Source organism: Mauremys reevesii, linkage group 8 (genome assembly GCF_016161935.1).
Source record: "Mauremys reevesii isolate NIE-2019 linkage group 8, ASM1616193v1, whole genome shotgun sequence".
NCBI classification, from domain to species: domain Eukaryota; kingdom Metazoa; phylum Chordata; order Testudines; family Geoemydidae; genus Mauremys; species Mauremys reevesii.
The window spans coordinates 27,916,137-27,941,279 of NC_052630.1; the positions used below are offsets into that span (position 1 = coordinate 27,916,137).

The following is a 25,143-nucleotide window of genomic DNA, read 5'->3' on the forward strand; positions in this document are numbered from 1 at the left end:
GTCCTTAATTTTTTTCATATAACATTCTCCCTTCCTCTTGCAGTTGTTGGGATTTGTTATGGCAGACAGGGATAGTACAAGTAAAAATAACTGCTTTTAAATTTAGAAATGTTACTATCCAGTGGCTTATGCAAAATGAATTGGTGAACTCATTCCAGGTTATAGTGGATACATGCCCAGACCCAGAAGCACCCCCACATATGCAACTAATTAGCACCTATATTGGCACACTCAGCAAGGAGCCCAAGGGCTGAAAAGAGCTTGAACTATCCTCTGACCCCCCAGAGGTAGTTTTCAAGGCACAGCAGTCAGACAGTTTGTGATAGTGTTGCACAATTGTTGCCCATGCTCTCTACCTGTTACATAAATAACTGAATGGATTCAGTGTCCAGAACTGCCAGGCTGGCCTCTTTCATTAACATCATAATTGGGTTGTTTTATTTTTAAATTAAAAGTAGAGGGGAGAGGAAGAATTTAAAATAGCTGTGTTTTTATTCCTCTTTTCTCTGTAGGAGTCACTGATTATTTGCATGTAGTCTTTATTTTTATATAAAGTGGAAAGAATTGTAGATGATATTCTTACTGTTTATTTGTCAGTGACTTTATGCAATGCCAAAAGTGTGCTAGGCACATTACAGACAGTGAGACCACAGGGGATTTGATTCTATTTTGTCAGCCCAGTGTAAATCAGCAGTAGCATCACTGAAGTCAGTGGAGTTAAGAAAATTTACGGCCCAGTCCTATGCCCCGAATAGCTTACAGCTGAAGTAGACAACATGTAGATGGAGGATGGGACACAGAAAGTAGATTGATTTAATGAGGAAGCTTAAAACACACCGTGTTAGTTCCAGGATTTGTACTTGGATTATTTTATCATTTTCTGTTGTCAATTTTGTTGACACTTCTTTAAGCAGATAGGGTGGAACAAGTGTTTGTAGGCTTCCTGGAAGTACTGTTGCAAGGAGTGACTTGCAGGGCAAGATGATGGCAGCATTGTGAACCAGGTCAGCGAGGAGATTCCAGACATAATGAAGGAAGGCACAGAGAGGAGATACTCTTTCTAACTACATTATTGCACCTTTTTAACTGAGTCTCTTTTCATGCATTTCAGGCATTTCTTGTTTAAGACATCTTCTGGAACCACCCCCCTGTTCAGTAGCTCTTCCCCTGGATACCCTTTGACCTCAGGAACAGTTTACACTCCACCTCCCAGACTGTTGCCTCGAAATACTTTCTCCAGAAATGCGTTCAAGCTGAAAAAGCCCTCCAAGTATTGTAGCTGGAAATGTGCTGCTTTATCAGCTATTGCTGCTGCAGTTCTGCTTGCCATCCTGCTGGCCTACTTCATAGGTAAGTGCATCTTTCACTGTATCCCACACAAGCTAGTAAGAAGTTCTGTTTCCTGTTGCATTTTCCTGAGCTGAGTACCCAGGATTCCTATGCCAGGGCGTCCCCTGGGTTGCACTTCAGCACTTACCAAGGCTCTGCTGTGTTTGGGTGTTTCAGCGCATTAGTCCAGGATCAAGAGGCTCAGCCCTCAGTCCAAGCCCTGGGTTAATCCACCCCTTCTGGTGTTTGTCAGTAAACACAAGTGAAGTGAAGTTTCGTGATGAAATATCCCACAGGCGTAAAACTTCTCTTCCCTCAGAGGGCTTCTATAAAGCAGTGGGCCCCAAGTAGGCTCACAGGCTAGTGTCCATCATAAGTGAATCCACAACAGGTCCTCCCTTCCTTCAGGGAGGGATCACCAAGTGACAGTCACCTGAGGATTCCTTGCCTTTAGCTAGGCCTTTCCCTAGGAGCTGAGGACTGGAGATCTGCTCGTCTCACTGGTCTGTCACCAACTAAGCTGGGTTTCTCCTTCCAATTCTGGCATTTCCTGCCAGAAGGGCAGAGCAGGGTCATCATTAACCTTGTGTTGCCCATTGTGGGGTTTGTACACCCCAAGTTTGTTGTCATGCCAATTCAAAACTCAACAACTGTAAGGCTGTTATAATCCCTTCACAAATTTGTTTGCTTATAAAAGATAAAAATACTTTTTACATTTTTTTCCAAAATTTAGAAACATATCATCTTAGAGCTCTGGTCAGCTGTCAAACATCAGGGGGCTTAGGCAACAGGCTTTCTTTGCTTTTCATTGCTGGGATGCTACATTCTGATTTAAAGTATTTCATGTATGGTGCTACCTTATCAGGCAGGTATGCACCTTTTGCCATTCCTCCAAATGAGGCTGACGCTTTTGTGATGTGCTATCAACTGACTGGAGCGTATTCTGAGAGAACTGTGGTATACAGGACATACATGTACGCACTGGAAGGCTTTCTGAATTGGCATTCAAACAATGCCTAAAGCCCCATTGCACTTAAAGGAAAAGACAAATTCCTGTCAATATGCAGGTTGCCAGCGGTTGCAGTTAGCCATGCTGAGTGTGGCTGAATATTAGGTGGTCCTTTTCCTTCCCTGTTATCCACACATTCATGGGTGCTTCTCAGACACAACCAGCATACATAAAACGTCTTTTTCACTTTTACTTTTCTCTCATTGTGTCATGATCTGGGTTGCTGACCTCCCTATATTATATCCCTTCATGCAGTCTTACCCAGTTCTTCGAATACATTCCTTGAGCTTTTGGGGGCTCTCCTGATTTTACTTATTTTACTTTTAATTGGTTTGTCCCCTAATGCAATTGTCTGCAGTTGTCATCTTACAAACGTTAGTATCATTAAGACAATTTCATAACTTACTGGGCTTTCCAACCCCCTTCAGCAACGCAATCTTTTTTATGGCAATCTGTGCAAACTCCATAGCTTCCTTTGACTATATGGCATCATTCTAGCAGTTCAGTCCAACAGAAATATCATCCTCCATAGGAGACAGCACTTGTCAGGCATGTTGCACATGGTTATGCAGTTTCTGTCTTACTTGGCATGTTTTTGCAGTAGTCTGCAAACTGGGTAATTTGCAGACACTGGGAGCAGGGGAATAAAACACTTGAAAAAGATGTTGTGAGTCCCTCTCCCTGGGAGATTGTTTTGAAAAATACCTATCATTTTGTCCAGTCTTGTGCATTGCAAAGTGTGTGGGAGTGGGGAGGGTGACGGGTGGTGGCAGGGGAGAGAGTACTCTGCAAAATTATCTTGCAATCAGAGACAAAAGTGCTCCTTGATAAGGGATGGTTTAGCTTCCACAGGGTGGGTTGACCTACATCAGAAACAGAGAAATCCACATTTCCTTTCATTTGAAAACTGACATGAGTGAAACAAACTCATGAGCAAATACCATCACTGTCAACCTATGAACACGATTGTGGGCAGCAAGGGATTATGTGTCAGACTGGTTTGTAGAAGACCAGAGTTCCAAAGAGGAGTATGTCTCTCTATCTGTAGAATAACTTTTGGTCCTGTAGAATCACAATTAACGGGATGGGCACAGGCCTTCTGAAGAGGTTACTCCCATAAAAGGTGAATGTATAAAGAAATAGAAGCATAGCTGCCTGGTTCACTTTCTGCAGCCATATATAGGGCAGCTGGGTTCATAATCCATTTATTGCGTTTTATGCATCTTGTTCTGAAGTTTCTTATCCTGGCTGCTGTTGGGGGGCGGGTATGGCAACCCACAGGTCACTCACCTGATCTGGTGTGGCAATGTCCCTATGTATGAGTAAAAAAACTTTCACTTACAGTATTTTATGCAGCCTAATAGGTAGTACAGGGATAATTATGTATCTCCTGTAATAAACCTCAAATTAGCAACAGGCTTAGCTTGTTATATAAAGAAAAGTTTTTTGAAACCGTGTTAATTATTGAACTTGACAGTTAAGATGTAATAGCTGTCTGTGTGAGCAATTATACAAGTGGGAAACCATATACTGCAAGTTCAATATTTTAATCACGGATGTAACTTGGAAATGATGGATGATTAAATATATTTATCTTTGGTATTTAGGCTGCTGTAAGATAAAACAAAGCTTCGCTGGATGGTTTATTACTTTATAATCTGTCATTTCTTATTATTTATGAACTTATATTAGACAATCCATTGACCCTGGAGAACTGAGGAATGGTTTATAACTTCACATGAATAAAGCAAATGGTCAGATGGCAGAGAAGCGTTGGTGGTCACTTAACCATTATCCTGACTGGAGAATGATGAACACAATGAAGTTGTCCAGTAAGCAGAAGGAGGAAGCAGGTGTTTAAATAGGAATATTGGTGAAAAAGGGGAAACAATTAATAACCAGTTTTGTGTCATTTCCTGGTATACTGAAGGAGATGTATTTTAAAGAGCAAATAACCAAAGACATAAAAATAGATAACAAGGAATTCTTTCAGAAGCAGGAGTCCTAAGTGAAAGTTTGGTGAATCCACTAGACTAAGGGCTTGACTATACTACCAGTGAAGTCAATGTAACTTACGTTGCTCAGAGGTGTGCAAAAGCCACACACTGAGCAACGCAAGTTACATTGACCTACGCTCTGTCTACACCAGTGCAGTGTCGGCGGGAGATGCACTCCTGCTGACATAGCTTCCACCTCTCACAGAGGTGGATGTAGTGTGGTAGCATAGACTTGCCCTCAGAGAGTAAATGCAACTCTTAAGGATGAGAAGGAATTGCAGAGAAGCCAAATGAATTTTTTTCTATCAGCTTCCTCTGGAAGGGAAGCTGGGAAGATACCAACCTCAGATCATGTCTCTTTGTGTAAGAAAGGTGGCACCGTTAGAATTAAAGATGTAAAAAGGGAAGGTGTTGGAATAAGCTAAAGAACAAGTCACCAGAACTAGATGGTATACAGCCAAAATTTCTGAAGGAACTTGAGAATGAAGCATCTGAGATGCTCATACAAACATGCAATACTGCAAGATTCAGTACTAGGACTGTTGTTTCTTTTAATGTATTAACTAATGATCTGGAAAAGGAAATTAACAGTCGCGTCAAAATTTGCACATGACACAAAGCTATGTAAGTTTGTCAAGATTAGATAAGACTGGGAAGTACTGAGACACTTATCAAAGCTGGGTGAATGGACATTGTAGTGATAAATGAAATGTAGAGTTGACTCATACAAAGTAAAGCACATTGGAAGGAATAACTTGAACCATTCAGACATTTTATGGGTTCTAAATTAATTGTGTCCTTTTAGGAAAAAGACCTGGGCATCCTTGTGGGTAGCTAAATGAAAACCTTTGATATATAGAATCAAATTGATGGAGTACACAGACAGATGAAAACAATTATTAATGCTGTGTGAGGGAAGATTGAAAAGATTGGCCACTGTTTAGTTTAGAGAGGAAACAAATAAGAGGGGTTGTGATAGAAGTATACAAATAATAAGTGGTATAGAGGAGTAAATTAGGCACTCCTATTTGCTTTTTCTTACAAACAGGAACAAAGGGAAATTGAATGAAATCAAAAGGCAACACATTTAAAGCTGTGAAAAATAAATATATTTTACGCAATGCCCAATTAACCTTTGAATTCGTTGCCACAATAGATTGTTAAGGCCAGCTCAAGAGTTTAGTAGAATTCAAAAAAGAATTAGATATTTATATGTATCATGAGAATATCCACAGATTAGCCAGGATTTAAAAAAAAAAAAAACCTTTTCAGAAGGGATAGAAACACTTCAGGGCATTAGCCAGCTGCTAACTGACAGGCTCAGAGAAAATGTCCTTTATCAGCAGGTTATTCTACAGGTGTCCATTATGGGCTTTCCTGCACCTTCCTCCACCAACCCCAAAAGTTATTCTGAGCCCTGCTAACCTGGAAGTGAGGCTCATAGGATGCAGGATCACCACGTTCAAATTGGGACATCCTGAAAATATTGGCCTGGGTGGCAAAACCCAGATCCATCACAAGCAAAGTAATTCAAGCTGTGTCAAAAAGAAAGCATATGCCACTCATTCTGTTGTTGTTGGAGATCTTTGCCTCATAGTAGGGGTGGGATGAAAGCATTTGTTGTGTTTAAATTAGTTTTTAGCTCTTTAGAACCACACTAAACTAAAAAAAAAATAATAGAAAGTCACCTTGTCTTTTTTTTTTTTTGCAATACAGTAATTCCTGCCAAATATAAAATACTATGTTTCAAGTAAGCCTCTAAACTGCTCTGACTTCTGCCAATCTGACTTTGAGCTTGAAAGAACATCTGGCCATCAACATGTCAGTATGTTAAAAGTGTGGTAATTTTAGGTACTTACAGTTTTCTTTGAAAACAATAGAAGTATTATTTTCTATGGAAACTAAAAGCCTACAATGTGTTTAAAGTTGCTCCACTTGAAAATTGATATGTTGAGACTCATACTGATGAATCTTAGAGTGCTGCTGCAATTTTGTCTACTCCCATCATGCGAAACAGAGCAGGACTTGGGAAAAGAAAAAGAAAATGACAGAAATGATGAGAATAGTACATTTATATAGCATCATTAGTGTGTACACAGCATAGGAAAAATATTAGCTCTCATTCACTCTTCAGTGTTACTTGACTATAAAGGCAGATGGGATTTAAGGTAAATTTATGTTCCCTGTGTAGGCTTCAAATGTTGTATTCACCTTTGTTTTATGTAAAGGGAATTCTGTTATTTGAGACCTGCCAAAGGCTCTGGCTTGTTAATTAAGCAAATATAAGATTCTTCTTCCCCCAGCATATGTTTAAACTCATACTTCAAAATAAATAAGAGTGCTGCAGCACACAAATAGGCTGTGAACGTTCTTAATGTTAGAGAGTAGAACAGCTTTTTGTGCAATCGTTAATGGTAGTTTTATTCCTGTTCCTTATATGCAAAGGCATTCATTTTTGTAGGTCAAATAACCAACTTTGGTGGTTCAGATATAATGGACTCTAAACTTAAGGGTCTTAAGACCTCCTGAGCTTATCTTTACTAACAATGCCTAAACCACAGTTGTACAGAGATATTAATGCATTGGATGCCAATATCAAGGTGGATTATCTTCTTGGCATCAGTTAGTAAAGTGAGTGCAAACTTGTCTGTTCAGGAGGAATTTCTTGTTCATTGATATTTGCAGTTTCTTCCATTCATAAATAACACTCTGTAAAAGGTTTCAGTAAAGACATAGCTGGAGGCAATATAAACCACACATACATCTTGTGTGAGGAATTCCTTGTTCCCTGGAACTTAGATAACTAGCTAAGTGAAGCTGGAAAGGAGTTGTGTTTGGCGGGCCTCCGCCTTTCGGCATCCGCATTACAAAGTGTGTAGCTGAATTTAGTTGAAGTTCAAGGAGACTGAGCCAATTAAGGTAGAAATCTGATAGTCCTTTGGCTCTGTGTCTGTAGATCAGGGTAAGCCAAGAAAAAGAGCCAGACCTGGCACCTATGGTAACCTTATGTATCACTTTATTTCTAGTTTGTTTTTGGCTTGGAAAGCCAGTTCACATTGGCTTTCTGTCTTGTCCAGATTTAGTTGAAATCAGGTACATTGAGCACTTTGGACGCTGGTACAGCAAGTTTGGAGTCTGATCCAGTAAGAGGCTGAGAATATCTGGCAAGGTGCCAAGCACTATCCTCAACTCCCACTGAATGTGCTTTGCACCTTGCTGAATATGCTCAGCATCTTGCAAGATTAGTCCCTCCTTGCAGAAGCTTCTAGTTAACATACTCAGCTATTTTTTTCCTTTGGAAAAGCTGAACAGTAAACACACTAAAGTGTTAATATGGTTGTTCAGCACAAAAAGACAAACCACATTTATCCGCCATGGATGTCAGCTGAGGTGCTTAAATAAATTTGTTAGTCTTTAAGGTGCCACAAGTACTCCTGTTTTTTTTAACCAACATAGAGGCAGAAGACCTCTGTGCAGAAGGCCCTGGGTTTTGGTGCATTTCCTGACATCCATAGAGATCTAAGATCCATGATTTTTAGAGTCATCCCCACTGTTCATTCTATGAATTGGAGGGGGCTACCTCCACACTCCTGAAAGAAGAAGCGGATGGAAGATCTGCAAGTCAAAATACAGAATTTCCAGTCCTCATGTTGGAAAGACCAACTCATCTAGAGGGAGATTTGGGCCAGTGGTACTGCAAGAAATTGAAGAAGCTTCTCAGGAAGAGCATGCTGCAGCAGCCCTTTGCTTCCAGTTTTCATGTTTTTGGCATTATGCCTTCTACTGGAGTTGTTAGTGCCCGTCTTTCCCCTGTAGTTCCTTTTCCATTGTGTTGTGTCACTGATGGGAAGATATTTTGCAAGCATGCTCTCCCTAGGGATGACCGTCTTCATAAAAATGTGCATATTACCCTCCATTTATGACTACAGTCATGATGCAGTTCTGTCAGTTTGCTTTCGTAGATTATACCAGAAGCCTTTTTGGAGACATGTAAATGTAATTTGGGTTAGACTCAGTTCTATTCCATGAGGAAAGTATGGTGCATACTGTGTTTTGGAAGAGTACTTTTAATATAGACCTCAACGAAAAATAGAAGATGTCTTTCAGGCCCAGATTTTATTCCCAGTGTAGCCTGAGCATCTAGGCTATCCAGTAGGATTGCCTCCAGATCTGGCAGGGGAAAGGACTCTCCTCCCCAGCTGATGCTTTACAGACACTGCTCCAGCCATGGAGCAGGAGTGGTTCTTCATAGAAGTGCAGCTACCTGCCAGAGCCTCAAATTCCTGCATCAGCAATAGTAAAAGGTGGAAATAAATAGTAATAGCAGTAGTAAAAGGCAGTATGCCACCAATGCTAGAATACACTACAGTACAGGGTAACCAGGTAGAGGGCTGAACTAAAGAAAACTGTGCATTATTCAAAATGTGTGTGTGTGTGTGTGTGTGTTTAAAATTGTGGTGAATTTGTTACTTGTGAATGGTATGGCATACTGAGATTCCTCTGTTTGATCCCAGAAAAGGGATGTCATGAGTGACAGCAGTGCAAGCTTTCCATAATAGGGACCACCTCTGGGTGACAGGGTAGTTTTATCTGCATGCCTTTTCAGTTCTTGGCCTCTCTGCTGAAGGTTTTTGTGAAGCAGACACCTGTCAACTAGGAACTAGACTGAGAGCAACTCATTTCACATAGGTCACCAGACAACCCTCAGATGCTAAATACTTAAAATTGAAAACCCTTTCCTCTCCCCTAGCTCCGCCCCAAGCTTACTCTGAACCCTCGACCAGAGGCAAACAGTAATGAATGCTTTTTATTCATACCAGTTTGCATTTTTTTAGCCACATACTAGATATCGCAACACAGGGCCATCTTCAAACTGCTCCTAATCAAATCCTTTTCACTGTTTCTGGTGCTGTTGAAATATAACCTCTTCAGCTAGAGAAAGAGCCATCCGTACCCATCATGAAGCCATAGTAACATAATGTTAGTCATTTTTCCCATTATGGTACTAGCCAGTGGTAAACTGGTTATACATAGGTATTTTTATTTGACACTTACATTAATTACCATAACAATAATGTTCAATATGACAATGGTACACTTTCTTCATATTTCTGTTAAAAAATGCAACAGTGGCTTCACTAGTGGTGCTCACTTTCTTTTCATTACAGCTATCCTGTCACTTCACGTAATGGAACACATTCACTCTGCTTCTGGAGGTGGAAGAAAGCATCGTGGTTTTAAAGCCACTGTGGGCCAGACTCTAGTCTCATTTGCACCAATGTTAATACAAAGTAGTTTACCTTACTTCAACGGTGTGAGTCCAGATATACACTGGAGTGTCAGAGATCAGAACCCTGATCTGTGGTATAACAGTGGCAGAACACTATGTGGTTTGCTTTGAGGAATTTCACAAGTGCAGAAGCAGATGAAAACTCCCAGTAATTAAGGGGAAGCAAAAATATTTTGAAAACCTTACACTAGTTTAATACGACATGCTTAATATTGTAGCCCAGCATTCTGACCCAAGACCACCGCTGGTGAAGGGTGAGTTTCTGCCCTATTGAACACTGAGTTTTACTAATACAGTGCTAGACCAGAAACACTTGTGTTAAATAACTTTGTGGTAATTCACTCTGAAAAGTCAGTGTTCAGTAGCCCTCAAAATTTCTCATTTCTTGCCTGTGGAGGGATGGTCTAGGGCTTGCACGGTGGCTGCAGCATAAAAGCATATAGGGGACAGAGGCTTAAGACTTCTGGATTCATTTACACTCTATGCAAGCTGTGACTGCTTTGTTTATTTGTGTAAATTTTGCTATATATTTCTTTAGTACATTTAGGCCCCAATTCAGCTAAACATTTCTGCATATAATTAACTTTAAGCACACCTTACTTAGCAAATTTTCAAGAGGCTGAATAGATTTTAAAACCTCTGCTAACGTATCCACTCTATAATACCACAAATACAAAGGGACAGAATTAGCAAAGGAGGCAAGAAGTTATGCAAGTAAAATGCTGGGAAGGCAATGTAGAAAGGTAAGAATAAAACATAGGATGTGAAAATAATAATTACAAAGGGTAACAGGCAACAGAAATTATGGAGTAATGTGCATTGAACAGTGGGAAGAGAAGTGACATATTAGCATATGAAATGACAGCAAACTTTATACACATTCCTCAGTAAGCCTAAATATGTCTAAACAACCGTATTAAAAACAGTAATCAGGAGTTAGTTTCATCTTCTGTTTCTTCAGGCTTTGTGTCAGTATCTGTGTTGCATCATCATATTTTCAATCAGCTGATTACGTCCTATTTAGATGTCAGATGGTAAGGATTATTTATCCATCTATCCACCCATCCATTCGTCCGTCTGTCCATCCAGTAGTTAAGTCGCTGGCTTTAGCTTTCACAGCTTGATAGTGTGAGTACCATCATATCAATAATGCTTTATACGACAAGATTAAATTGTAGTTATAGTTTCAAAAAATGGTACCGTCTAGCTCAACTTTTCTGGTTTCTGGACCAAATTCTACAGTCCAAATGCCCATTGATTCAAGGGTGTTTTGCCTGAAGAATGATGGAAGGCTTATCATGTGCCATTTTTTAAGAGATAATGTTAAGTGTGTGTGCCTTTCACTGAGATGAACTGGAACAGTATGTTTGGATCCGAGAGCAGAATTTAACCTTGTGTGCCTATAAGACAAACCTGTTTTTTTTTCCTTTTTACCAAAGCAAATCATTTCTACTTTAGCCGTGCATAACTAATACAGCTGGGGAAGAGTGAGTTGGCATTCTATTCTAATTCATGCATCATCGCTGACACCAGAATCTTTATTATTTGAGAGCTTGTAAGAGGAAAGAACTACTTGAATTCAAGAGGCAGGACTAAGTGTGTAGCATTGATGGTTAAAAAAATCATGTTTTGACTTATGTGCTGAGCAGATTTGATAACAAGATAATAAATATTGAGCCCCACAGTGTGATAATTACAGTCACTATCCTGACTATAACCACTCTTTTAATTAGTGCATGTGTTGGGGGGGAATTAAGCTAATGTAGTACTTGAATGGCAAAGGAACTTACGTTCAGTCATATGTTGATCTTGCGGAACCTTACCTAAAACTTTGAATATGCTTTGTTGTTTGTTTTTTGCCTTCTTTGGGGATGCCCGGATTTATCCTGCTGCATCAGGTTTAAATTTTTAAAGGTAATATACATAATGCATAACAGTGTGTCAGTTAATTTAATTTTAAGCTTTTCTTAATTTACCGGTTGGTTGATTCTTCCAACATTTTTTTCTGGGTCCTTTTTGAGGAAAGTCATGGGATAGAAAATGCTTTAAAGTCCTTGTGCCAACAAAGTATAGTGGTGGGATAGGTTTCTATTTGCCCAATGAGAACACATGCTTGCACTGTTTGCTGGATATTTTATTTGCCTCACAGAAATTGTCTTGGATTAGACAAAACTTTTTGAAACGTCAGTTGGCCCATTCCTGATATACACACTGTATTTGTGTGCTAATGGGTTGTTTTGCTGTAAGTGGTAAGTTGAACGGACATAGCTGAAATGTTTTACTTTAATTTGAACTTGAAGGGAGGGGGGGAAATATTATTTGTAACCAGAAGGAACATTATGGTGGGGTGAAAACCTTACCCAGTTTGCAAAGTGAACTTTTTAAAAAGAATGGCCTCTAACTTCACCAGGAAATCAAAAGGAAAGGCCATTTGCTCACAAAAGTTAAGTTAGAATCTGAATTATTCAGTTACATGCACCTGTATATATACTTCTACTTACATTAAAACAAAAGACCAGTAATCATCAGAGCATGGGAATGTCCTGGCCAAACCTCCTGACACAGAGACGCAGGTGGAATTGGACCCTTTGCTGTCAGGGTACTTGCCAGTTCTAGGGTAACTTTTCGTCATCAGAAAATCACAAAGCTGCCCAAATGCTTCAGAAGCTCTTGCACTTCAATTATAATGATCATATGCCATGATACAAGCAGAAGTAAAGAGCCTGGGAAAGCTAAATTTATAACTCAAGATTGTCCAGACCAGGGCAGGCTTTGTTATTTCCTCTGATGAGTGTTGTTATACTTTTCTCCAGTTTAATTCCAGGAGAATTTGAATGACCATAGCCAAGCCTAGTCCTGCAATGGACCAACACACTGTTTCGAAATCACCCTGGAGTTGAACAGGATTTGTGACAATAATGTGTTTCTGCTGCTGAAGAAGGAGAGGATAACATGGTTATCTCACTTACAGTATATTGTTGCTGGAGGATTTCTATTTTAATTTGACTGATAAGTCATACAAAAGAAAGAAAGTGATTTTAAATATGGAGCTGAGTAGATAAATAGACACCGGAGAAGGAGCTTGAGAAAGCTAAGGGACAGCTTAGCTGTCTTTCCCTGAAATGGGAATTATGTGCATTTATCTGAGAGCAGAGCAGAATTGGGCCCTAAAAGTGAGAACTCTAGTAAAATACACAGAGAATCCTGGTAAAACTCTGTCACAGGGTAAGGAAAAGCATAAAAGAAGAGAGGGGGCCTAATTTCTGCCCATTAGTTTTATTGAGCCAAGTCTCTTTGTTGTTGTTGTTATCTGAATATGTACACTTACCATCAGTTCATAACCTCTTTTGTAATAACTGGAGAGACCATTCATCCTGGAATATGTATCCATAACCGGATGAGACTAGTAGAAAAAGAACTGCTAGTGGATTCTGCCCATTCTGAAAAAATGTAGGGACTCTGAGCTTGTGCCCAAATACATGTTAGTCTCTAAGGTGCTACAAGGACTCCTCGTTGCTTTTGCTGATACAGACTAGCACGGCTACTGCTCTGAAACCAGGGACTCTGAGATTATTCTTAATCTTGCATGGTGCTTTAATAACTAATGTTTTACCCTTTTTTTTTTATCCCTTTAACTCTTGACCTAATGATTTTGTCTGTATAGTCTGACTTTATTTCTTTAGTTAACATTCTTAACATTCTTAAGTTAATGCACCTCAGTGAAGTTCTTTTACCTGGATCAGGCCTTTGGGTTCAGTCCTGTAAGAATATCTGGGCCCTTGTCAAAAGACAATTTTTTACTATACCTATGGAATATTTCCAAAAATCCCAAAATAAATAATAGAAAAATAGTGATTTAAAAACTAATTCCAAATACTAACCAGGTCTGGCTGTCTAGATGAAGAATAAGTTTCAATAAATGGATGACAGACGCAAGGCATTTCAGTATGAAGAGAAGTGAGGATGCAGAAATAGAAATGGGTTTTTCATTACATAAGTGATTATGCTTAGGCCAGAAATCCCGAATATTCTGAGGACCGCAGCTGCACTTTCTGCCCTCCATAGTAGTAGCCAGTAATAGTATAACAATGATGTGGTGCCAGAAACAGTTATTTGTTTTCAGAAATAGATGAAATGTTGGTTTTCTCTGCTTCAGCCAGTAAAATGCATGTTTACTCCATGGCATATCTTAAATTTCAACCTTTTTTGCTGCAAATGAGCTGCAAATTAATATACACTGCATCTGAGTGCTCCCTGAATGTGCACACACAGTGATGTGTGCTCTCTTTGCCACTTGTTCTCCCCACCTCTATCACCTCTTTGTCAGTTCTGGGTATCAGTATTGATAGCCTGTCCTGGATCGTTCCAATTGGCTGAACTTCATTGATCAAGCTCTACCCAACAGCCAAGGAACTGTGTTAGTAATACTGAAAGCAGGAAATCAGAGAGCATTTAAGAAAATAGCAAGAGCATCGTTAAAATTTATCTTGCTGTCTGATTAGGTTCCTGTCATGTGATCAACAGTACTTACTGTCACATTAACAGAGAGATTGGAAATAGTGTTGGTGTTCCAAAAAAAGAAGTACTTTATTTAAAGGCTGTATTCAAACTCATCAGTGTGTACTTTTAAAGGGAAACTCTTGAGGATAAAGGGTCTCAAATTTGACCTATTCTTTATACATTATTCTCCGGATCCCTGACAGAAGTGTTGTCATTCTTGAAAAAAAAAAAGGAAGAAGAAGAAGACTGCAACCTGTAACAATCTTTAATATATATAATTCTAACCTTTCATGGAACAAATGTGTAAAATGCTATTCTCCCCCCCCACACACACACACACGTCTGCATAACTTTCTTCTTCATTATAAAAGTGTCTGAGTGTCAGTGTGTGAAAACAGGTGTGTCCACTCTACCTTCTACCTCTGTATTTCTCCCCCAATTTTAAGGTAATGTCTTAAAAGGTTATCTGATCATAAGGTGAGTGTTTATCAATTCATCACTCGCCTTTCTCCCTTAATTTACTGTAAGGACAATTGTAAACATCCAGAATATTAAGCTCTGGATAATTGTGTCTTAAAAAGAGTGGTTTATTTACTGATGCAACATTTTGTACTCCATCCCTTTAGAAATAATTTTTAATATAATGGAATCTTCTTATAATAAAGTAGAACTAGATGAATACTGGATAAATTGCAAATAATTGGAAATACTAGTGCTTTGGTTTGATCTGACCATATTTGATGCCCTTAGCATTTGGAAATTAACAAAGCTTTGAAACTGGTCTCCATGATTTGATCAAATGCATGTTCTCAACGTAGATTGCATCTATCCTACCCACTACAGTTCTTGAGTAGCCAATTTTGAAGCTCAGACACCATTCTGAATCATGTGGGAAAGTGGAATTTATTTATAGTGCAATAAAAAAAGTATGTTACTGTAACTAGAGTCTCTCCTAGCTTACCTAGCCCTTCCCTTCTCTAGGGTTTTTGAGGTTTTAGCTCTCCTTTGACCCCATATTCAGCCTTGGGAAGAGTACAGTAAAGCATTCTGACCTGGATGGAGCCGGTTTAGGGGGCATTCCTTAATAAATAGCTTTTCCATGGTATCCTGCAGGACATTTATATTTGATATTGTTTTGTCTCCTGTTGATTTTTTCTCTAATAGCCTCCTTTAATTTAACTCCTGGCAGTCAGACAGGTTAACATCAAACAGATAACCTGAAGGGCATATGATATTTTTTAAAATTAATATACATAACTATCTCATTCTCCACAGTAATCCTTTGGTCTTTAAATCTGATCAATGAAGATTGCACGTGACAGTCCTCAAGGAAGATATTTGCTGATTTGGTCAGGTGGCAGAAGGCAGGTTTTGAAGTTATGCTAATTCTTCTACATAGTCATTGTTTGAACAAGTCTAAACTATAATGTTTAAGATTGTGTGTACTTGAAGCTAAAACTGAGGGATTATAACTGTGCTGAAGATAAGGAGAAATAAGGCCTTCTTTACGTTCTTTTGTGAAAGAAAACTATACATTTAAACACAATCTTTTCCTCTCCTGCCAAAGGAGAAGACACATCACAGGGGGTCTCCCCCCACACTGAGTCAACAACTGCAGGCACTCATTCGTTAGTCTGTGTAGGATTGCAGGACTTTCACCCACCTCTTCCCACTGGGACATCATTGAATCAGGGCTCCCAACAGTCCTGGGTTTCATGGGATTGTCCCATTTTGACCCCCAGGCCTCCTGTCCCACTTGAAGCGAACATTTCCTGCATTCAGGACCCGCTGCGGAGAGGAGGAGAAGGGTAATTTGCCTGGGCACACCATTTGGAAGGGCCTCCAAACCTCGAGTGCCACTCGAGTGAAGTAGCAACCCGGAGCACGCAGTCATCACATCAATCAAATGTGATTGCCTGTCTGCCTTTTTGTCTCCATATACAGAGGGTGGAGGGGGCGGGGCCAAACCTGAATGCTCCTGCTTGAGCCACTTGTAATGTTTAGTAAATACAATTTGACCTTCCTTCCAGAATTGGATACACAATACTCTCCCTTTGAATAGTCTACTACAAAGAAATTATGCTACCTTATTGGTATCGACTCTGGATGGGATGAGCAAGCCCTTTGAAATCTACCTGTAGTAGTAAGTGTGATCTCTGTGAGGTTATCAGTCCCTCTGCCAGTTCTGGAGGTGGAATTCTCAAAGTTAGTCATCAGCCTTGGCTTGCTGTAATAAATGACGTTGCTAGGCACTCTCTAGGGCAGTTGTAAATTGAAGGATTATTGCTGCTTATGAAATGACATTTAAATTGAACTTTCTGATTAGGCTGGTAAGATAACTATGGTATTATCCTATAATAGCTTCACCAGTTTGAAGCCTTTCCTAAATATAAATACTGCTTTTTCTGAAGCTTGTTCTTGAGTGTCAAACATTTGAAGTGAAGGGGAGGGTTATAATAGTGCTTTGGCTCCAGATTATAAAAAGAGTAGACGTATAACTAAGGTTGAGATTCTGTCACAGGTATTTTTAGTAAAAGTTGGGGACAGCTTGTGGGCAATAGACAAAAATTCATGGAAGCCTGCAACCTGTCCCTGACTTTTACTAAAAATACCCTGGGGGGAGGAGGGGACAAACAGAGTTCTGCAAGGGCTTGAGCGGCTCCAGCCCCAACTCTGCTTCAGCTGCAGGGGCTGAACACTGCTGCTCCAGCCCCAGCCGCTGCACCAGTGGACCAAGGACTGCTGCTCCGGCAGCGGGCCCCTGGTCAGCTGTTCAGTGGCTCCGGGGCTGACTGTCAGTCAACTGTTCCAGCAGCCACTGTTCTGGCAGCCCCAGGGCTGACCGCAGTCGCTGATCCAGCAGCTGCTGTTCCACAGCCTCAGAGCTGACCACCGGTCAGCTGTTCAGTGTTCCCCATCCGCCCCCCAGCCACTGCTCCGGTGGCCCTGGGACTGGCTGTTGGCCAGCTGTTCCGAGAGCCACTGCTCCAGGCCTGGACACTGCTCCAGTGGCCTTGGGGCTGGTCACTGCCCACTGTTCTGACAGGCCCAGGGCTGACCACCAGCCAGTTGTTATGACAGCAGCTGCTCCAGGCCTGCCCCAGAATAAGTCACGGAGGTCCTGGAAAGTCATGGAATCCATTTCTTCCATGACAAAATCGTATCCTTACTTAGAATAGAGAAATATATACATTTCAGTAAGTCATTTATTGAATGTGTAATTAATTAAAATATGCAGATGTTTTCATGCATTTATCATTTCAGATTTTTTTATTCATACATATAGGGTCATCATCAGTTTAAAAATATTATTTCTGTCTGATTGTTTCTTTTGGTTTCTTTTAGTTTTTTTGCCTACTATTATTAAAAGTAGGCAAAAATACCTAAAATACTATAACTGACAGAGGCTAGAAATAATATTTTTATTTACTTTGTGCATTTGACAGCACTTTTCATTAGGCCCTGATCCTGAAAACTTTATGTATATGGTCAGATTTGAGCACTTTTTTGGGACTACTCACAGGAGTAAAATTAGGTGATTGCTCAATTGAGGCTTTAATCAGTTTCCCCTGTTGTTTATCTGAATCCTTCAAAAGCAGGAGTTGTTTTTTTAATAGATTGTAAAATCACAATTGGCAGAGGGACTTGGTGATTGTAGTGATTGAGGGCTTGTCTACAGTGTGCATTAATCCATGCTAGAGGGGTATAAATTCTAGTGTACACTAGGTTGTCATCCATAAAGTGGCCCATACACACCATGCTGGTGTGCACAAAAAGTTCCCTAGTTAAGAATATAAGAATTTCCATACTGGGTCAGACCAAAGGTCCGTCTAGCCCAATATCCTGTATTCCAATAGTGGCCAATGCCAGGTGCCCCGGAGGGAATAAACAGAACAGGTGATCAAGTGATCCATCCCCTGTTGCCCATTCCCAGCTTTTGGCAAACAGAGGCTAGGGACACCATCTCTGCCCATCCTGGCTAATAGCCATTGATGGGCCTATCCTCCATGAATTTATCTAGTTCTTTTTAGAACCCTGCTATAGTCTTGGCGTTCACAGCATCCCCTGGCAAGGATTTCCACAGGTTGACTGTGCATTGTTTGAAAAAATATTTCCTTTTGTTTGTTTTAAACCTGCTACCTATTAATTAAACCTGCTGCCTATTAAGTTTGCACTAAAGTCCTGTTTTAACTTAATGTACACTAAGGCAGAAATTCTCAAATTGGGGGGCAGGCCCCCTGGGGGTGTGGAATGTATTCAGGGGAGAGCATGTGTTTTACCCACAGCAATGAATAATTAGCAAAGCTGATTCCTCCAAACATATCAAGGCCACAGATGAAGCGGTGCATTTGACTCTAGATGACAATGTGCATTTTGATGGATTTCTGTTAAGCTTGCATAGCGTTATACAAAGTTATTGCCATTTGTACATTAATCTGTTTGCTGGGACGGGGTGTGCACATTTAACTGTAAGCATCGACCACAATCACAGTTTTGTTTTTGCTCTTATTACAATGTATTGTTGGCTCTGTTTGAATCAATACCTTGCTGTTTTTAATATTTAGTGAGTGTTGCATGTTGATTGTTTTTCATTGGTATATGTACTTGTGGGAGGCAGGGCGTAAATTACTACAAACAGAAAGAAGGGAGCACAGTCAAATAAGTTTGAGAACCACTGCACTAAGGAACTTTTAGCTAGCACCAGCAGCGTCCAAACAGGCCAGTTAATACATGACACCCTAGTGCATACCAATTTTTACCTCTCTAGTATGGATTAATTAATAGTGTAGAGAACCCTGAAACTACTTTTAATTCATACCAAAGGGGTAAAAATGTTGGCATTTCTTTTAAATTATTACTCTAATAGATCAAATATAAATTTACAACCAATAATGAAATATAAAATTGTCAGCCTGTAGTGCAATATAAATGTAGACCCACTCCAGATCAGCATAGAGTCCAGAACAGAGCTGTGTCAGAAATGGTCTTCACATCTCATGAAGATTTTCAAGATACCAAAAAAATTCCTATCCCAAAATGGGATGAAAAGTTGAAATTTCAAAAATTTTCTGAAACCAAAAATCCAAACCAGAAATTGGCTCTAGTCGACTGAAATATTTTGTTGCAATAATTTTGACCTTTTTTAACCTTTTTGGAGTCCAACGTGACTACAATTTCTGAATGAAAATTAATTTCAACTAAAAAAAAACCTCTAAAATTTTATTTGAAAATGTCAAAATGGGATATTTAGACCATTTAAAAACTTTTTTCCAAGAGATTCATTGACCAATTTAATGAACATTTTTGGTTCTGATAAATTGGCATTTTTTGGTGAAAAAATAGTTCGTTGAAATATTCCCACCACCTCTAGTCTAAGGGAAGCTAGGTGTTCTGCCTTTCCTTACATATGTACTAAGAAGTCTTGTGAGAAGGATCAGTAGGGAGAAATCTTAAAAAGTAATGGATCAATTTGTCCCAGAATTATGAAACTGAGGAAGACCCCTCTAATGCTCTTCTAAAAGCAGCAGAAATAAAATAAAGGACCTGTTCTTACAGTACTTGCTTGGATAAAACTCCAGTTAAATGCATTAGTGGCATCTCCACTTTGAAAGCAAAGGGAATTTTGCCTGAGTAAGGACTGTAGGATTGGGCCCACACTTATTTATGTTTTAGCACTTGCAGTCAAATGTCCAGCTTTAGCAGCCAATAAAAAAGAGACGCGTCTTCCCTGATTTAGTGGCTAAGAGTTTGATAACCATTTCTCTCTGGTTAATCTGAAATAAGTCGGGCCCCTGTCCTACAAAAGGAATCTGTTAGCGTGGACCTTTATGTCTTTGCAAAGTCTTATTGAAATTCAAGGGACTCTGCTAAGGTGTCAGTGTTAGGGCTGGCAGAGCCCTCTATGGTGTCAGGGCCTTAATTGTGGCTTTTTTTTCCTTTTGAATTGGATTTCCTTTAATTGTCTTTTCAAAAGTCTTGCCTACTTGGACAGTTTTTGGCTGGCACAGCTATTGATGGTGTCTTTACAGTTCACATTATTGTATTTACTTACCTTGATTTATTAAAAAGGAAAGCACCTATCCAATAGCTGTAGGTATTTCTACACTAATTAAGCATAATGCCACACAAAATCCAATACTGATGTGCTATATACTTCCAGTGCAATTTTTCTTTTTTCTAAACAAACACACACATACCACTGTATTCAGAATGATGATAACATCCCAGGTTAAATGATTTTATAAACAGTCTTTTCTTTTTCTCAGAGAAGTAATTGTGGTGATAGAAATTAAATATGGAACCGTGGTGCTCATGATTAGCCCTAGGGCATAGGAAGAAAAAGGTGAATTAATTTTTTTAAAATAAGGTACCATTTAACTAACATTAAAAAAATACAATTGGAGTGGTTGATAAGACAGAAGTTTCATTTGTCCATATAAAATTATTCATTCAAAGTCAGTGGGACTTAAGCGCATGCTTAAAGTTAAGTCTGTGCTTAAGGGTTTTCCTGAATTAGGAACCAATCCATGCAACAAACCTCGATGCCAACTCTGCCCACATATCTACACCAGCAACACCATCACAGGACCTAACCAGATCAGCCACACCATCACCGGTTCATTCACCTGCACATCCAGAAATGTAATATATGCCATCATATGCCAGCAATGCCCTTCTGCTATGTACATCGGCCAAACTGGACAGTCTCTAAGGAAAAGGATAAATGGACACAAATCAGATATTAGGAACGGCAATATACAAAAACCTGTAGGAGAACACTTCAACCTCCCTGGCCACACAATAGCAGATCTTAAGGTGGCCATCCTCCAGCAAAAAAACTTTAGGACCAGACTTCTAAGAGAAACTGCTGAGCTTCAGTTCATTTGCAAATTTGACACCATCAGTTTAGGATTAAACAAAGACTGTGAATGGCTTGCCAACTACAGAACCAGTTTCTCCTCCCTTGGTTTTCACACCTCAACTGCTAGAACAGGGCCTCATCCTCCCTGATTGATCTAACCTCGTTATCTCTAGCTTGCTTCTTGCTTGCTTATATTTACCTGCCCCTGGAAATTTCCACTCTTGCATCCGACAAAGTGGGCATTCACCCACAAAAGCTCATGCTGCAGAACGTCTGTTAGTCTATAAGGTGCCACAGGATTCTTTGCTGCTTTTACAGAACCAGACTAACATGGCTACCCCTCTGATACTTGAATTAGGACTGTGACCAATGGGAGCTGCAGGGGTGGTGCCTGCAGGCAGAGGCAGCACACAGAGCCGTCTAGAGCCCGGCTCACCCTATCCCATGCCCCAACCTCCTGCCTCCTCCCACACCCAAACTCTCCTGCTGGAGTGGAGGGGACAGTGGCCCGAGACTTCCCCAGCTGCGGCCGATGCAACTGGTAAAGACGCTGCCTGAGCTGCCCCTGAGCCAGGCGCACCGGCCGCTGCAGAAGTCCTGGAGGTCACAGAAAGTCATGGAATCCGTGACCTCCATGACAAACTTGCAGCCTTACGTATTGCTAATGAAACAGCTAGGACACACAATGGGATTTCCAGTATAACTAACTCCAAATGTTCAAAAATCATGAAACTAGTTTAAAAGCATAAGATTTTGTTTTAAATAACAAATGTTGCATTCTTTGTATATGGCCTCTGGCTTTTGATCCTTCAGGGTGCATTTGCCTCACATTGTCAAGCTTTTCTCTGAAACACAAGAGCTAGAAACTTACTTTTCTTTTTTCTTAAATGAAAGCTGTGATTTATGCAATATCAGGATTCCAGCAGTTTGGCTTCAAAAAAGCATTAAAAATCACAAGATTTGACAACACTGTATTCCTTATGAAACATTGTGCACGCACAACTCCCATTGATGTGTACTGGAATTATGGACCCAAGGTTTCCCAAAATCAGTGGTTACTATGTAGAATTTGCCCTTTGGTGGTTTACTCAAGGTTACATGGCCAACCAGTGGCAAAGTTGAGATCAGATCGCAGATGTCGTTAGTCTCCCAGTCCAGTACAGTAATCTCAGTTCTGAAAAGTATTAAGATTTCTTTTCAGGCCAAATAACATGGACTATTTTACGTTACTTTACTTGCAGCCTGTTTATTCCTGTCCTTAGCCAGGTATCATGGTGTTTGGAAGCCCAGAATTGGCTTTAGTCTCACTGAACCATTCCCATATATAGCACAATAATATTCTAAAATCATCATTAACACATATAGGATTGATTTTGGTCCCGTAATCAGTCATTTGTAATAAGTTTCTCTTTCAGAGAAATTTTAACAACAGTGGTGCTCGAAGACCATTCTTTATCAGATTACTGAATATATTTAACTTCACTTTGGCCTTGATCCTGCAAATACTTATGCATATGCTTAACTTTACTACCAAAAGTTGTTAATTACTGTATGTATATTAGTGTTTTCAGAATTGGGGCCTTTGTGCTTCAAATTGCTCTGTTAGCCAAAAATCACCTCAAAACATGCCATGTTGTGTCTCATATAGTAAGATCTGCCAAGAAATACATAACATACAGCATGAACAAATTTTGAACTTTCACATAATTTTAAAATATCAATGTAAATCCTGTCAGTGTTACATTTTTATAATTGCTGGTAGTTGAAAAGAAAGTCTTTCTGACATACCCCACTTACGTTACAGGCAGGTTGTCAGTGGCCGTTTCTTTGGAAATGTAGCATATGGTGAAAGAAAGGAAGGATTATTAGGGTTTTAAGACTTTAGTCTGCCTAAATAAAGTATTTTGCCTGTTCCACTGAAAAGAATGTGAAGAGACTGCTTCAGATCAGCTGTAGTGACCAGATGTGAATATGAAACATTATATTAGGAGGAACCGATATGAATAGGGTCATTTCAGTAGAGAGGTCAAGTATTGCCATGGAGATGAAGTATCCTCTCTCACTGACAGGTTTAGCCTGGGAGCATAATGTAGTAAAATCTCATTCCATGGGGAAGTTAGTGATAGAAAGGTAAGGGAGGTGTCATTGATTCATAAAAATCTGCAGAATCGTAATTTCAATGGTGTCAACCTCTGTCGCATGGCAGGGCAGACTTGCTCCCCCTGCCCCACTCCACTGGCTCCCCACTCCAGGTTCTCTGGTTGGTGGTATTATCGTAATTTCCATGCCATTGGAAATGGGTCGAGTTCAATATCATTTGAAAGTCCTTCCTTCCATTAATACAATGGTACAAAACTTGACAAACCTAGACCTATGTAGATATATATTGGAGAAAATGTTTAAAAATCAACTTTTAAAATTATTCAACATAGGACTACATTATTTACATAACAAAGACATTGATCTTTGGTAATAGTGGATAAGTTAGCCTTGACATGAAGGACTGAAAACATCTATTAATCAAAGTCATCATCAACATTGTAATCTAGGGCACCTCATCCTTGCAGATCATCACGCATTTCTCCACAAAACAGGCTGCTGGGCAAAATATTTGCAGGGTGGTGAGGGTAAGCATCTGGTCTTTGCACACAAGCATTTGATTAGCTGAAGGATTGATTTGGGAGTGCATATTTCACACGCAACTGCTGTGATCAGTCTAGCCTCCAAGACGCATCTATGCCAGATAGAGGAAAGTAGTTTTGGATGCACTCAATCATCCCAAAGTCATTCCATTGCTTGATAATTTGCCCTCTTGATAGCAGGTATAAATGTACCCCTTGTCAGTGGCAATTTTTCTCCATTTGTCTGCTTAGAAAACATCCACCAACATAGTTCTGTAAGTGTCCTAAAGTTGGTTTTCAAACGGTAAATTCAGTATATGAACACTTCCAGTGCCTTTATGACCATATCAGTGACTGTCTGACATTCTGAGCACCTTCAGAGCAAAGGGAGAGTCTTCAGAGGCTGAATAAAATGGCTTTTAGTTAGATAATTTGGTCTTTCCAGCCAACGTTCCAGTACTGCCACATCTTGAAAAGGCACGAAACCTGCATCTCATGTTAAAGGTTAAAGGTTGACTGTGTTGAAATGTGCCTTTCTCCTGAAATGGTGTGGTATGATATGTCCTGACTGTCAATATCATTAGAGGGTACAAAATCTACCTCTTCATCTGACACTGTACTCAATGATTTTTCACCGCTAGAGTGAATCCCACTTTTGCAGGGTAACCAAGTGAGGTCAAGATTAGCGAAAGTAGAAAGCTCTACTGTAGTTGATTTAAATGCTGCTTCATTGAAAACTGAACTTCTTGGCTTCAGAATTTTTGGACATTGGTAGAAAAATAAGTGAGTCGGGAAGCTCTATAACAACAGTTCTTTGCAGGTCCAGGCAGCACTTGAGGCTGGGTCTGGTCCCCATTAATATGCTCCTGATACCAGACCATAACAATCTCTTGAAAGGTACCTTTGCCGTCTGCTGTATCTTCAAGGAAGTCTAAGTTATCGGCAGCACAAAATATAAACCTACCCTTGACAAGGTCTAGGAGAGTATACAACCCTTCATTCATTTCCATGAGGCAAAGAACCTTGTTTACAATTGCAGTCTCCAGGCAGAGTACTTTGTCATAGCCAGTGGAGGAGCCGGTGCTGTGCATGAGCTGCACGAGGAATTTTCTACAGGTTTTGGAATAAACTATTAAAACAACAGCCACTTGTAGTGATAGATTACACATATGCTGCACAATTGTCATTTATGTGTTGGAAATCTGCCTTTCACTCAAGCACTAGTATATGAGGCTTTGCAATGAAATGACAACCTTGTCTACACTTGCTTACTGTCATACTTGCTGGTGCTGAAGTCACTAGAATGACCCAAGTACCATTTAGAGAAGTAGTCATATGGTATTATTTTTTTCAGGTTTGGCATCAGTTATGGATTACTGAAGCCCCCAAGTATTGCAGGACAAAATATTTTCCCTAAAAATTTAGTGGCTGCAAATGGTCTTCATATTGATGTTGATATTAGCACTTTCTTCGACTTTTGATAGTGCCACATCTTTTAAGGATAGGCATTATGATTAATTTCTGCAGATAGGATT

General features: G+C 39.8%; 1 protein-coding gene across 26 annotated transcripts in view; it reads left to right on the plus strand.

Moving 5' to 3' along the window:
- Window positions 1-25,143, plus strand: part of TENM2 (teneurin transmembrane protein 2) — a 1,520,094-nt gene that overhangs the window by 1,283,709 nt on the left and 211,242 nt on the right. For 21 of the 26 annotated variants that reach the window (XM_039484033.1, XM_039484034.1, XM_039484029.1 and 18 more), the window contains one exon: window positions 1,112-1,350. In XM_039484033.1, the coding sequence (XP_039339967.1) occupies window positions 1,112-1,350 (239 nt within the window). Of the gene's footprint in view, window positions 1-305; window positions 432-1,111; window positions 1,351-4,057; window positions 4,192-15,400; window positions 15,490-25,143 lie in introns of those variants that run through there. The other 5 variants (XM_039484051.1, XM_039484055.1, XM_039484054.1 and 2 more) reach the window with 5 other exon arrangements.